We start from the raw sequence: 15,074 nt of genomic DNA, 5'->3' as shown, positions 1-15,074 counted from the left end.
CAAATATTATAACAGTAGATTCTTGGGTTTAAAAGAAACCCAGAAACACGTATTCTACATCAAAAATAATAATAAGACTATTTTTGCTTTATTAAATTGTGGCGATATCTTAATGCATGAGAATGTGTTTTATTTTTTTAACCGGAAACGGTGCCTCGTACAGCAAAAAGTCAATAGACCCAATTTTCTCCAAATTAAATAAGGATTCAAATAGTAATTTTTATTGTCGGGAAAACCAGTGGCGTATCATTTTTTTAACTGAAAATATTCAGTCTCGCTGCAGTACGGACGCCACTGGTAGAATTAAAGAAAAATGATATTATGCAAAAAGCGCTCCTTAACCCACAAAACCTATTTCTCAAATTTCATAAAAATATTTCAAGCAGTGTGAGAGTTATTGATAAAAAACATTTTTTTCTCTATAATTTCAACAACCCGTATCTCGGAGAGAAAACATTTCTCGACATATGTTTATATGACAAACTGGGGCTTATTTTTGATGTAGAATACGTGGTTAAAATTTCTTGGTTACGATCTGAACCACCCTGTATACCATTATTTTATTCCACTTTCTTCTTTTTTATTCATTTATGTTTCACTAAAACCGAGATGTTTCCTGGAAATAAGAGACGGAAAATCACCCTTTCGAAAAAAATAAACCTGGAATCGTCCTTAGCCGGTGTGTAAAGACGCCTCTTCGTCGGCGGCAACGTCTGCGCCGCAGACTAGGAAAGTTTTAAGAAAACGGCGTTCCGCATATTTCTTCCCCAGTCCATCGGCGCCCTCAAGGTAGATAAGCGCAGTTTTCTGCCGGGGCACAACCACACCGCAAATGTTGATCGTGGGATAGTGAACCTGTTGAAAAAATTTCGAAAAATTTCGAAAATCCCGATGTGGTTGCCTCTGCCGACCTTCGCCGTACTCTGTGTACTTATGGACGTTTACGAATCGACGCAGGTGGACAACGAACTGGAACTGATCTTCAAGCAGAGGTAAGGCCGGAAAAAACTGAGAAATTTTGGGAAAAAAAGAGTTTAGGTTTCACTTCCCTGAAGATGTTATTGTAACGCCGAAAAACGTAGTGGCTTATTTGGTTAAAATAATGAGAAAAGCTCTCAAAGGTTCTATAAACATACATATATCAAAAAGGACGACCTGTACAGGGTATCCAAAATTGCTTGATTTTGGCTGTTCCTAGACTAGATAGGTTGAGAGGAGTCTTAGACTCGATTTTCATGGTTCTTCCTTAGTGGAAACCGCTTCACAATATCTTCATTTATCTTGAAGATATAACGAAATTTTGATAATTTAATGATTTAGAAAATGCACCATAACTTTTTTATTCTCGAAAATATCTAAAATCAATAAAAACTTTCTACAGGTACTTTTCACTGGGAATACGACACTATATGCAACTTTTTTATGTCTTGTACTAAGGGTGGAAAAAAACTTTTTCACTTTGAATACGTATTATATCTTTTTTTGATCTCAAGTTACACAAAAAACAATATCTTTTCAAAAATATATACAGGGTAAGTCTTTGATTCTTTCAAATATATCAACAGTAGATACTTGAGCTCAAAAGAAACACTTTTTTCCTATACCATTTTTTCTGATTCGGCCCTGATAAAAAGATACAGCCATTTTAAGTTTTCATAATGAGCTATGCCACCCTTTAAAACCTTAAGAGTAACTAGCTGAATCTGTGACACTACACATCTGTGGATCTTTTGAACAGAGTTGTATTCAGCCAAAGTACCCAATTTTTCAAATTTCACAGATACTTTTTAATTTTCGAACATCAAATTATAACAGTATAGGTGTACAAATATTTTAACAGTAGATTCTTGAGGTCAAAAGAAACACTTTTTTTCTATACCATTTTTTCTGATTCGGCCCTGATAAAAAGATACAGCCATTTTGAGTTTTCATAATGAGCTGTGCCACTCCTGGAAAAACCAATTTACCTTCAGAATAACAAGCTAAATCTGTGACATTACACATCTATGGATCTTTTAAACAGAGTTGTATTCAGCCAAAGTACCCAATTTTTCAAATGTCATAGATACTTTTAAATTTTTTAACATCAAATTACTCGAAAACGGCGCATTATACGAGAAAATATGAAGAATACTTTAATTTTACAAAACGTTCAAATTCTCATTAGATAGCCTCAAACTTAGTGTCAAGAGTTGGGTTCTTTGAATTTTTGGTATTTTTATGGTACGTAATGGTCATTATGAGGACACTGGAAGACGTGAGTGATTGCTTGTGTTTGAAAAAGATTAATCAAATAAATGAAAAACTATATTCTGAAATTCAGTACATTCGATAAAACCGTTTGTGAGATAAAACTAGAAATAACATTTTTTTATGGTTTTTCAACAGCCTGTATCTTTTAAACCGAGTCGATTCTGAAAAAATGGTAGAGAAAAAAAGTGTTTCTTTCGACTCCAAGAATCTATTGTTAAAATATTTGTACGACTCAAAGACTCACCCTGTATACCGTTTATACTGTGTCGAATAAATCCTTATAGGACGTCTGAAACTGCTCAACGATTTTCCAGAACCTCATTTCATTGTTGATTTTATCAATTACCCATTCTTTATTAACAAAGGAATGCTGAATGAATTGTTAATTGTACCAAAATCGATTTCGCTGTCAATAGGTTTTTTACAGCGAGATAAATTTCCATTTGTCCTGATGGAAGCGAATTTGTGATTGCAATGTGGCTTCGATTATAACATAATGCATCATTGTATGGTACAATTGATTATGGGTACTACGATTACATTATTCTTGTGGTACACTATAGTTGAAAGTAGGCATACGTAATGATGAATAAAGAGCCTAGATGCCCTAGATAGCTTCGTGGGCATTACATAAATATACGAATAGGTCAATTTGTTGGCATCCTCAGACTACAGACAAATCAAATTGATATCTGTGATTTTTTTTAGAAAATTTTGTTACTTTGCCTTCCATTACGAAATAAATACGATATGATTTTCTAAATTTTTATTTACTGAGCGTTCGAATTACATTCTCACGGTTCTTTTCAATAATAACACATTTGAAACGTTCCTCAATGAAAAAATTATAAGCATAAAAATATAAAAATTTAACCCCAATATAAAAAAATAGTCGAAGTGTTGATAATAGACGAGATACGGAATTTCCCTTCACTTCTTGCAGCAGGCGTCGTCCTTCTTGCAGCAAGCATCCTCAGTTTTGCAGCATTTGCAATTCGTGCATTTGCAATCTTTCTTGTCGGAACAGCATTTGCAGTTGTCGCCGCATTCGCATCCTTTGCTGCAGCACTTCAGCTCAGTCTTGCAACATTTGCAATCTACGCATTTGCAACCTTGACCGCATTTTCCGGACCCTGCGCATTCGCAGTTATCGCATTTGCAACTGTCCTTCTCCTTGCGGCAGCAGGATCCTTCAACTTTATCTAAAAGGAAGAAAGCTTCAATAAGTACAGCGAAATAGTTGTTTTCCTTTCAAATATTCTTGGTGTAGATGTTCGTTATTGTGTTAAATGGATCCAGCATGATTTATTTCACCTAACCTCTAAGATTTGACAGACGTCTGGAGCCAGAGACAACCTTGTTGTTGTCTCTGTCTGGAGCCATAGACTCCACCAAAGAGTATCAGAGTTGATACTCTTTGACTCCGCACATAGAGTGAGAAATCTTCTTTAACCCCGAAAAAACAGGAATTCTCTGAGATATCAGAAATAATTCAAGTGGATTCAAGAATTTCTTCGCATACTATTTCGCAATAATTTTTGTCAACCAAGGGATTGGGTAGAAGTGGTTACGAAATAATATCTGATCGGATATTTTTGTTCTTTCATGAAACCTTTGTAAATATAAGAAAGATATATCGAGTTTGATTGACTTTATTTGCGAAACAAATAATTCAAGGACTACAAACAGTTGCGATTAGATGGAATAAATAGGTAGATAGCATTTAATCCATTATTGAGAAAGAAATGAGGCGAAAACAAATAAATAATCAACAAACAGCGTTAGAAATATCAATTGAAAATAAGGGTGAGTTTTTGACTCGAACAAACAAAAATTCAAAGAAACCAACTCTTGAAACGCTATCCAATGAATATTTGGACATTTTGTAAAACAAAAGTATTTTTTTTTTGAGTAATATTATGTTCAAAATTAAAAAGCATCTGAGAAATTTGAAGAATTGAGTACTTTGGCTGAATACATCTCTGTTTAAAAGATCCACAGATGTGTAGTGCCATAGATTAAGCTCGTTATTATTCTCAAGGGAATTTTGTTTCTTCAGTGGCAGCACAGCCCATTATGAAAAATTAAAAGACTATATCTTTTTATCAGGGCCGAATACGAAAAAATGATAGAGAAAAAAAGCGTTTCTTCTGACCTCAAGTATCTGCTGTTAAATATTTGTACGAGTCAAAGACTCACCCTGTATATTCAATTGCTTGCCACCGATGTTAACTACCTACCATATTCTCAAGAATTTGTATGAATTATACCCTTCTTGTTAGCATAAGCTTTCACAAGGATTGAGGGCTTATAACTCAATAAAAGATGATCCTTCTTAATCAATGCGTCCGTCTGCATGATTCATACCGTAATTGGAACTTCCTACGGTTCCGTACATATACAGGGTGTACACACCAAACTGGCATGTGGTATACGCGTATATCTAAGCTTTTTCTCAAAAAAAAAAAAAAATAGATTTAGAAAATCTACTGATATATCAACCTAAGTTCATTCCTAAATCGTTTTATATTGACTATTTTCAAAGTATCAGAAAAAATTACACGATATACCTAAATATTCGAAAACTTAACTCATTCAGAGACGTTTGAAGAAAAGTCACTTTGGGAGATGAAATTCTGTTAATAAAAATTTTAACGCATATATATTTCACAAAATACTATAGACAATAATTTTGATTCAAGACAAAATTACTCTTACAAAGAAAAATCTATAGTTTTTGTTTGTACTCTTTTATATTTTCATTGAACAAATTAAATTAAATTTCATTCAATGGACACCAAAATCCAATAAAATTCAATGAAATAATGCATATGGATTTTTCCTGAGTCTAAAATGAAAACATTTTCCTCTCAAAATTTTGAAATAGTAAATAAAACACTTATTTCGAAAAGCAAAAATATTCCTGAATTCATTAAGGATGATTTAAAACGGTGCATATCTTCGATAATTCCAATGTTTTACTTCATCGGGGATAAATACATATATTGTGCATCGTTTAAATGCAAAAATGTAATCAAAATACAATTCGAAATAACATTGCTGATTACTCTCATGAGTAAAATTCGAAAATAATCGAAGTACTGTTTATTACATGCATACTAGATTGATTCAAGCAAAAATAAAAAAATAAGGAAACATTTTCGGCGTTTCATTAGTTTTCTTCCATAAATTCGCATATTACCAAGAAATCCTGGAACGGTTTGTTTACTCGGCAAAGTGCTAATTGAAATAAAATTTTTGAAAATCAAAAACATTTCCAAGGCGCAGAAAAATCGATTAGGGAAGAACATGAAGCTTGTATCTGTGTGTGAAAATTAATGAATCAAATAATATTTACCTGCAGTTCCACTCATATTCACTATATATGTTCAGACTTTAGAGACCTGTATGAGACTGATCACTTATTACCAATTCACTATTCAACTCTTTATTTCACGCCGAGTACAGTGAGTACGCCCGTTTTATAGTAGGAAAACTGTGAGGCGCCGTGTGCACACTTGTGCTTCTACGCAATCGATACAGATTGTGCTGTGTGCAACGATTTTCCAGAGAGATCTGTTTGAAATTTTCATTGTTAACTTTATCCGTTATCGCTTTTATCAGGGGATGACGAAATCCATTAGTGGTAATTCTATTGGAATCGTTGAATTGCCGACAAAAACGATAAATGGGTTGAATTTCAATTTGCCCATAACTGAATTGTCACACTTGATATGGAAGGAAATTATTCATTTTTTTGCGCATTATTAATACTGAAAATTTGTCGATTGCATTTTTGGACGACAGTCTTCACCTATTTGAAAAAAGAATAAAAAGATATAAGCATTTAAAACATGATGCCCCACAGTTTCGAGAAAAAAAAAGTTCCTATTAATTGTTTATTTTGAATGCCTAGGAGGATACTTGATGGGAATCCATAATTAAATTACAACTGAATAACATGGTTTTCACTAGAGCATGTATAATTTAACGACCACACATGTTTCGTTATCACAGTAGCATCTTCAGGGTGGGTGAAGGTAAACCATTGTTGTTGTCAGTGAAAATCATGTATTTCAGCTTTAGTTTGATTGTCAACTCTTTTGTAGGTCGCATTCAGATTGGAGGGAAGCTTGGCACAGGGAAAAATACGTCCGATGTAGAGAAACATTAATAAAGCACCTGTTTTGGGCCTGCGAAAATGACATATACAGAATAAGCAGGAGAAGGCCTGAAAAAAGATTCAATAACATTTTTGATGAAGATGGTAAGTGACTTTATTATATTGTTGAATATGTTTTTTTTAAGTTGTTTCAACAATTCAGAACTACGAAATACTTTTCAATTAATTGTTTCAGCGAAATATCCTTGGATTCCAGAGAAGAGGGCCAAGTTGTTCATACGTTCGCGCAGGGGTATCAACAGGCGTACCGGCTCTATAACTTCAGAATGTTGCAAATCTTCAGGATGCACTTGGGAAGAATACGCTGAATATTGTCCAACAAATAAACGTTATACGTCATATGTTTGATTCAATTTTTTTAATGTTCAAAATTGTTTATAAATGAATTGCGAGGAATTCGCATAAACAGAGGGGAATTTTCTTGTTGAACACTTATGTAAGTTTTTAACTGGATGGGAGTTTTGAACGAGTATTTGTTGTCTTATCGTATTTCTGTTAATTCTTATTTTTCCCAACAGGAGTTTTTTAACATCTGATGATAAATAAAAAGAGTATAATATATCTAGCATTGAAAAAACCTTTTTCTTGTTATGTGACATCAAGTGGACTATAATCATTGTAAATACTACAATCAGATAAGAAATATTCAGTTATCTTTCAAAATTTTAAGGTATATATTTCATTAAAATATTGAAAAATGAGCTGGGAAATGAGTTATTCACCTATACCAAAAATAAAACTACAAAAGGAATAGAATATGAAGATTCTTCATCAAAGAAAACAAAGGTCAATATGTCATAAAGAAATGAAACATTTCAGCAAGGAATTTTAAAGGTATAAGTATTATTAATTATTTATTATTTAACTCAGTTTAAAACTCAATTGATTTTCACTTTATTTGGAAGTGTTTCAACTTTCTAGCATTGGCGACGTGTCCAGGATTTTTTGGGGGAAGTGGTGGTACGGTCTGTGTACTTTTACGCTTGCTTTTTTGAAAATTAGTCCCTACGCCCATTAAATGAAATGAATTTAACAGTTTGGTAAAAATTTATTTGGTTTTTTCTTTCTTTTGAGTAACAGGTCTGTACAAAAAGTAAATATAGTATCTCAACCAACAGTACATGACACCTACAGAACAATAAACAGATATAATCATCAAAGGTAGGAATGGCAAACTGTCGCTGAGTCCTAATAAATAATGAATAAGATTCTCATATAAATAAACAAGACCTAAACCTAAGAGATATAAACTTTCTGGAATGCTCAACAAAGGGATGGAATTTTCACGAATGCTCGACGTAAAAACGTTGGCTAAACTATAGAATGAAAACAGGGTGTATATAAAAAATAACAAACTCTTTACTATAAGTAAATTCAATGGAAATAATAAGGGAAATAGAGAAAAATGCCCTACTGTGGATAGTATAAGAAATATTCTCCCATCAAAGGAATCAAGAACAGATAATAACCTGAAAAAAAGGGATGAATTACGTTAAAATAATTTTTTTTCATTTTTTACATTCTGTTTCATTATGAATCATTGAAGTTCCTTCCCAAAGCTATAAAACTAGGTAAGAACGTATATGAGTACTTACGTTAAGGGAATCACAGCCATCAGAATAGCCTTTTCATGAACATGATATCCAAAAGCAAATGATGTCAAGGAACAAAGTACAATACAACGGATAAAGTCAGGTCCTGACTTAAGCCTCCACAACTTGATCAAGCAAGGCAACGTTGTGAGTAGAGTTAAAGCAACTGACGTTAAAGGTGTAATATTGGGTAAGACTGAGTGGGAATATTCCTGCACCAACCCTCCTGTCATAGCAGCTTTCGTTGCTGACAGCTCAAAGCCCATTTTTGAGGCTGAAAAAATCGCGGGTAGATACCTAGGCACATACACTGCTCACCTATACTTACCAATAATAAAGGCAGCCTTATCGGCTACATTGTATAAAGCCCAAAAGTTGGGTGCCCAGTATGCATGGCAGAGACCTCTTTTCAAAGGAAATAATCTAGAAATAACCTGGAAAATTTCAATATTTCCATTAAAGTGAGAGGTAAGCAGTTCAAACTGACATTTATACATAACTGTCAGTTAAAACTGACATTTATACATAACTGCCAGTTAAAACTGACATATAAACATAACTGTCAGTTAAAACTGTCATTCATACATAACTGCTATTTTAAATTGACATTTATACATAATTACCATTTCAAACTGACAATTATTCATAATTGCCTGGCAAATGCCAGTTGCAACTGGCAGATTATATCTTTTTCTGTCCGTTAAGAGCTTTCTCGTGGTAAAGTTGAGCAAAACAGTCACACTTTTGAAAGAAAATTTACTCACCTGGGGGATATGGTCAAGAAATGGGTAAAAACTAACAAAAAACACCCCTACAACAATCGATCCCAATTTGATTGTGTTCATCCAACACTGCTTACTTCCAAGTGCCCCTGAAATGCTCTTGCTTCGAAGGCAGTAATTTCTAAGCAAATATACAAAATAGGCAGGAGCTGCATACAAATATATATGTTTGAGGTTGAGCAAAACACTGAAGAAAAAAGCAGACTTCAAGTAATTTTCCTGGAGAAAATATACGTATCAGTAATTTTGAAGATTGAATCCAATCGATCAAAACTCACAGTCCACATATAAGATATAGATATCAGTAATATCCCGTACATGAAACCATTGTATTGGAAATGTATGTGATCAACCATAATAAGACCACAATTAGTCGAGAGCAATATAAGTAACACATGAGCTCTCCAACCTTTCGGAACAATTTTGGAACACCTGAAATACTTATTCTTTAAGTCCTTCAAGATTATTATAAACCAACCATCGCAATTTACCCATAAACTCCATACAGGTATATCAAATCCATAAATATCACCGATAGTCTTTGAAATTGAACAGTTCGTTTGGAATCGTAATTTATATTTTCAACTACCAGCATATTTTTGTCGAATAATTGAGCAGGAAAACTCAGCAGGTACTCGAACCAAGCAAAGAACGGAGGATAATCTAGGGTCCATTCTGATGTATTTTCGAAATACCACTTCTTTATAGGTAAGCTGTGTGTTATGGCCAACCAGTTCCTATGAACTTCGAAGTCTGTGGAATGGCTAAAAGGAGTGAATGAAAATCATTCTTCAGGAAAGAATAAATTCTCAAGAATACATACTACGCAGGAATTAATAGTAGTTTCAAACATGAAACAAGAAGGGCGATGGGTATAATCATTATTAAGCAGAATTTTTGCTATATCCCAATGTTTTGATCCATATTTTTGAGGTTATGGTTTCTTGACGTTATCATAACCTAATTTTTCACGAAATCAAAACAAGAACTACACTTCGAAACCTTGCAACTGCAATTTTGAGGGGTAGAAAAAGTAGATTTAAATCATTTTGTGTACTTTTTATACTTCACAATGGAATCTGAAATCTGCCCTCAATGTAAGGAAGTGATTGAAGGCTCTTCCAAGAGAATCATCAAGGATTCTTGTGGACATGAGAAATGCAGAGTTTGTTTATTACAAGACGTAGACCAATGTCGACAGTGTGAAGAAAATGGAAATACACATACTGACGATAAAAATATAGTATTCCACAATGACAATTTGAGTGCAGGAAATAACCATACAACTGTGATAACTTGTAGTAAGGTCGTTAATGATGTTGATATCAAAACAGAAAATGATTTGCTAATGTTACCTCCGAGTAAAGATGAAAATCAGTCTGACGAATCTTCCAAAAAGGGATGCGGTACTTCACAAAAACAATTGAAATCATTGTCATTAAAGCGAAGATACGAAATGATCACATTGCCCAGTCATATAAGTACAGAAGGAACACCGCCAACATTCACTTGTAATATTTGTAAGGCCAAATTCAAGACCAAAGGTCATGTCAAATACCATAAATTTTGTGTGGGAGGTGAGTACGGTAATTCAATAAGAATCGATTTATTTTTTATCAAGATCTTTTCAGAGAGTAGACCATATGGGTGTAAAGTATGCAATAAATCATTCATTTTGAAATCACAACTAAGTGTTCATGAACTCATACATACTGGAAAAAAACCTCACATTTGTAAGATTTGCGAGAAAGCTTTTAGGGAATCGGGAAAATTGAAACGACATATGATTCTCCACACAGATGACAAACCTCACATATGTGACGAATGCGGTAAAAATTTCAAAACTCTTAATTCTCTACGAATACACAGGATAATACACACTGGCCAGAAACCCTTCCCTTGTAAATATTGTAAAATGAGGTTCAATAATTCATCGAATTTAAAAAAACACATTTTATCACATTCTGGTAAGTTTTTACAATGCATGAGTATGTTCGTGTTAATTGAATTATACTGCTGGTTCAAGATGATAAAACTCATATGTGCGAGCAGTGTGGGAAGAAATTCAAGCAGAAATGTGCTCTGACAGTTCATCGTAGATCTCACTTTCATAAGAGAGAGTTTGTATGTGAAATATGCGATAAGGGGTTCATAAATAACAAAGATTTGAAGCGACATGAAACAATTCATTTAGGTATGATTCGTTCTTGAAATGGAAAAAAATTGAATAAACCCTAAAATTTGTCGTTGTAGATGTCAAGATATATTCCTGTCGAATATGTTCCATGTCCTTCAGAAGAAAAGACAATCTAGGCAGGCACTTCAAAAATGCACACCCTGATAAGAAGCCTGAAATAATAAAGAGAGAAGTTGAACCGAGAGACAAACTTAGAAATACTGTGATTGATAATCCGAATGCCATAAATGTAATAACATCATCTCCTATGACAAAGAAGAATGATGATATGATCGAGAAAATCAGTTCGATACCTAGGACTTGCATGAATGGCCCTCTTAAACTGGCTTTCAAGACTTCAGCTTTCAAAAAGAACTACAATATAAATAGGTAATCATGTTTTCTTGGTATTGATCTTTTGTTTGAAGGTTTATTTTCAGAGATCATCCATACGATTCTAACTCCAAAGAAGTTACGACTGGTGATCAGAGTTCTGTTAAACCCACCCCAAAATTATTGCCAGCACATCACAATACGTCATCTTTGATATTTCCAAGTGTATATGCTTCTTCAGCCTTCTCAGCTGATGAATACTATGCTAACAGGCCACATGTCATCAAAAATATCAAGTTTAAAATACCAACCAATTATCCCCCTGAAAACGAGGGAGTATTGAAAACAATTATGCATCCGTCACATATGGGTAAACGGGAGCAGGAAAGTCCAAGAAAAAAAGATGAATCTGTTGAAAAAAGGAGTCCTAGTGTTACAGAAGAAAAAACTGAAGCGTTTCCATTAGTTCACCAAGAGACTAAAGATGTCAATGTTGGTGTAACTAGTGTTATCGTTAATTCAAGTGATCAAAAGAACATGCATTGGAGGCGAAAAATGTCCCAAAATATTTCATAATCGTGAAAATACGTATTGATTAAAAGTGGAAGAATGCCTTTTTTTTTATTTTTCCTGTTTCTTCTCGGATGAAGCCATGTGAAGTGAGGTTATTCGATATTTTCATAGAGTAAGAAGGATCAGGATTCATTATTAGTCTATGCAAAGATTATAGAATCAACTCTATAATCTTTGAGTCTATGTTCTAATGGAGATTTCCATTTCCATAGAAATAACAAACGTTATTTCAGACATTTGTCAACTGAGGAACATAGAACGTTGATTAAAATTTTAGTCTATGGTCCCAACTAGGGATGGGTACAGAGATATATATCTCTGGATGGGTATCGAAGTAGAACATCGATTAATTAATCAAAAGTCGATTTTTCCGTTTAATCGAAAAATCGATACCCATCCCCATCACATGGAACCATAGAGATGTCTATGAAGGGAACCTGAGTTCAAAATTATCGGTGACTTTTGAACATAAATTGAAATCCGGAACAAGAAAGTTCTAGGAAAAGATGAATCTGTACAAAAAAGTCCTAGCGATATCACAGTTGATATATTACTATGTCAATAAAAAACGAGTTGCTAACAACAACAAATTCTATTTTGTTCGCTCATCATTTCACCTAACATACGTTTACATACGAATTCAAACTATTTGAACATCGATAATGTCGATCCTGTTGAAAACTATGTTTTCTGCAGTGCTGAAACCAGGAGTCGCATTGAAGTAGTCTTCTTTCGACACTTTAGAAATTCCTCCGAAGAAATCCAGTACTTCAATCTGTTCTATATCCAATTTCGACACAAAAAATCCATGATCTAGGAAAAAAAAACATTAAAACGGTACCTCGAAAGCGGAATGAATCACCTACCAGTGGGCCAACTTTTCATTGCAGGATGTTTCTCCAGTAGCGCGCTTTTTGCGAAGTCGTATTCACTTGTTTCATTGCTGACCTAAAACAGATGAAAATCATACGACGTTTCGGCAGGCATTCACCAGCCGTCTTCAGGGATTCTCTTATTGTTTTCAACGAAAAAAGTTTTTCCTTTTATTTCACTCACCCTGACTAGACGACCCGTCAAAATAGCCTTGGCACATCGCGGATCCTGTGGATCGTATTTTTTCTCCTCGCAATATCCCACATCCGCTAAACTTGCCAAAATCGTGCAGCGGCTGTCTTTCTGAAAGAAGAAGTTTTTTTTGTATATCTCTCAAGCTTTTTCGCTACAATACGTACCTCAATGTCTTGTTGTGAAAGCTCCATATCTGACATATAAAAGTACACATTGCCTGTGCTATTGTCTGCAGGACCGTCACTTATGGATTTTATAGTGGCAAAGGGGTAGCCTTTGATATCGTCCTGTACTGATATTGTAGCTATTGAAACATAACCTGAAATAAGGGATTGCACATGATACAAACTCTTTTCTCGCTCTACTAATGAAAATCCTCAGTACTGAGGAAATTGCGAAACCGAAAACAGATCTTTCGAGTTAAAATACAAAAAAATCCTACCTGTTGTGTGAATTATGTATCTCGCCATAAGAGCTTTCTGCCAAAATGGTGGTGGACCATTGGAAATACGAAAAGTGAGCGCTAAGGGGATAAGAGCCAAGAAAATGAGGCCCCGCATGCTGAAAATTTCAAACTGATATCTGATAAGTACATGAGAGATGAAATATTGATGTTAGAAGAGAAGAAACAGAACGGAAAGGAAGAAAGAAAAAAAAGAAAAGAAACAGAAAGGAAAAGAAGAAAGAAAAAACTAGTTCCTGGCTTCTAATAAAAAAAAACCTCTGCCTTCAATATTTCCTCGAAGATATAATTAATACTTAAATTATTCAAGAGATAAATAAGCAGAACAAAAGAAATATATCATTGATCAGAAAGTGCTCTGATAACAAATCCAAAACTACGACCCTGTATGCAAGTGTATTAATAGGAAAATTGGTACTAGCTATTATGTAGTTGCAAAATTTCCATTTTAATTTTGTAGGAAATATACACGCGTCAATACAGAAGTATCATTTCGTTTATAACTCGAAATAGAGGGATTAACTTTGTTGTATGTGTAAATCCCACCACTGAAAATAAACGTAAGAAAGGGTTCTTACTTCTCACCTTGTGACTGAGTATTCTAGAACTACCTACTTTGCTAGAATACATAAAAAAAATCCCTTTATGATCGGTAATATTTGTATACAAACTTTTCATTTCGACTCGAAATAAGATTATATTTCGATGGTAGTATTTTTCGTTAAGAGTAGATTTCAGGTAAGAATATCGAGCGTAATTTGATGTTCTGTTCATAACGTGAAATTTTGTAATTAGCAATCGAAAATTTTAAAATTTTCACTCACCTCTCGTAACTTCAAATAAAATTATAACGCACAATGCTTTTGACCGATGAGTGGACAAGTTTTAATGGGAACTCGCATATAAAAGCGATGTCAAGAGTAAGGTCAGTTCAAAACAAAGGATGAAAAAATTACGCAGTCTTAATTCTGTTCTTGTCGTGAACTTTATCAAATGACGTTCAAGTTTTGGTGCATCGTGACCGCTTTATCTATAGAAGTCTCTAATCTCCAGTTAGGTTTGACTCATCGATCTCGTCTTAGAAATTTCGGGTTAGTCAGGGTGGTAACGGAAAATTTATACTGTTCGGATTGCAATTAAATATTAAATAAATAATGAAGTAATACAGCTTGAATACCACAAGTAAAATACGAAACATTCAACTTTTAGGGGAAACAATATAATAAATAAGAAACTTACATTTTCCTCTTCACAATTCCTGTAACAAACTACTGAGGGAAGTCCCTATTTATAAGGATTGATAGATATCTTATCTAATGCAATAAGACAAACATTGCTGTAATAACAAATACACCTTGAAGTACTCAGGTACCTGATAAAAATCGATTAGTTGAAGTGTCCCAACTATCTTCAGGTTCAACCACTTCAATATAGTTGTACATCGTCCAAATACTCTGCCACAACACAAGCAACGAACAACCTAAGGACTATGGAGGTTTCTACCCTCCATAAAATAAACAGAAACAACAAACAAAAAAGAGAAAAATTAAAGAATGGATTAAATCGTTTAAACATTAAACCAAAACTTAAAGAAACGAAACGACTAAGTAGTTAACGAAATGATGTAGTTACTTAGTATTACTGCGCGAAA

General features: G+C 33.9%; 5 protein-coding genes across 8 annotated transcripts; 2 read left to right on the top strand and 3 right to left on the bottom strand.

Moving 5' to 3' along the window:
* Positions 1-626: 626 nt before the first annotated feature.
* LOC123319382 (probable insulin-like peptide 7) lies at positions 627-7,066 on the top strand. Of its 2 annotated transcripts, none has more exons than XM_044906302.1 (3): positions 627-992; positions 6,363-6,520; positions 6,612-7,066. In XM_044906302.1, the coding sequence occupies exons 1-3, from the start codon at positions 892-894 to the stop codon at positions 6,782-6,784; spliced, it is 432 nt and encodes a 143-aa protein (XP_044762237.1). In that variant the 5' UTR covers positions 627-891; the 3' UTR covers positions 6,785-7,066. The 2 variants fall into 2 exon arrangements, with proteins under 2 accessions (XP_044762237.1, XP_044762238.1); XM_044906303.1 differs by lacking the exon at positions 627-992 and adding an exon at positions 6,136-6,309.
* Positions 3,005-5,802, bottom strand: LOC123319383 (metallothionein). Its single transcript, XM_044906304.1, has 2 exons — positions 5,612-5,802; positions 3,005-3,455 (listed from the first exon to the last, which is right to left on the bottom strand). Exons 1-2 carry the CDS (start codon positions 5,625-5,627, stop codon positions 3,184-3,186), a joined length of 288 nt encoding a protein of 95 aa, XP_044762239.1. The 5' UTR covers positions 5,628-5,802; the 3' UTR covers positions 3,005-3,183.
* A 404-nt stretch (positions 7,067-7,470) lies between the features above and the next one.
* LOC123318741 (probable dolichyl pyrophosphate Glc1Man9GlcNAc2 alpha-1,3-glucosyltransferase) lies at positions 7,471-9,775 on the bottom strand. The gene is made up of 7 exons (XM_044905469.1): positions 9,634-9,775; positions 9,302-9,574; positions 9,089-9,242; positions 8,793-9,029; positions 8,357-8,462; positions 8,032-8,302; positions 7,471-7,905 (listed from the first exon to the last, which is right to left on the bottom strand). Exons 1-7 carry the CDS (start codon positions 9,690-9,692, stop codon positions 7,485-7,487), a joined length of 1,521 nt encoding a protein of 506 aa, XP_044761404.1. The 5' UTR covers positions 9,693-9,775; the 3' UTR covers positions 7,471-7,484.
* On the top strand, positions 9,763-11,931 carry LOC123318740 (zinc finger protein 708-like). Its single transcript, XM_044905468.1, has 5 exons — positions 9,763-10,387; positions 10,442-10,777; positions 10,837-11,004; positions 11,064-11,376; positions 11,427-11,931. The coding sequence occupies exons 1-5, from the start codon at positions 9,883-9,885 to the stop codon at positions 11,893-11,895; spliced, it is 1,791 nt and encodes a 596-aa protein (XP_044761403.1). The 5' UTR covers positions 9,763-9,882; the 3' UTR covers positions 11,896-11,931.
* Positions 11,932-12,465: 534 nt separating this feature from the next.
* On the bottom strand, positions 12,466-14,688 carry LOC123318742 (protein CREG1). 3 transcript variants are annotated; one of them, XM_044905472.1, is made up of 6 exons: positions 14,663-14,688; positions 13,403-13,535; positions 13,125-13,279; positions 12,949-13,068; positions 12,759-12,840; positions 12,466-12,705 (listed from the first exon to the last, which is right to left on the bottom strand). In XM_044905472.1, the coding sequence occupies exons 2-6, from the start codon at positions 13,518-13,520 to the stop codon at positions 12,533-12,535; spliced, it is 648 nt and encodes a 215-aa protein (XP_044761407.1). In that variant the 5' UTR covers positions 13,521-13,535; positions 14,663-14,688; the 3' UTR covers positions 12,466-12,532. The 3 variants fall into 3 exon arrangements, with proteins under 3 accessions (XP_044761407.1, XP_044761408.1, XP_044761405.1); XM_044905473.1 differs by lacking the exon at positions 14,663-14,688 and adding an exon at positions 14,248-14,426 and having other exon boundaries at positions 13,403-13,521; XM_044905470.1 differs by lacking the exon at positions 14,663-14,688 and adding an exon at positions 14,248-14,425.
* Positions 14,689-15,074: the final 386 nt, after the last annotated feature.

The sequence above is a fragment of the Coccinella septempunctata genome, chromosome 8 (assembly GCF_907165205.1).
Source record: "Coccinella septempunctata chromosome 8, icCocSept1.1, whole genome shotgun sequence".
Lineage (NCBI taxonomy): Eukaryota > Metazoa > Arthropoda > Insecta > Coleoptera > Coccinellidae > Coccinella > Coccinella septempunctata.
This window is presented reverse-complemented; position numbering and strand designations above follow the sequence as displayed.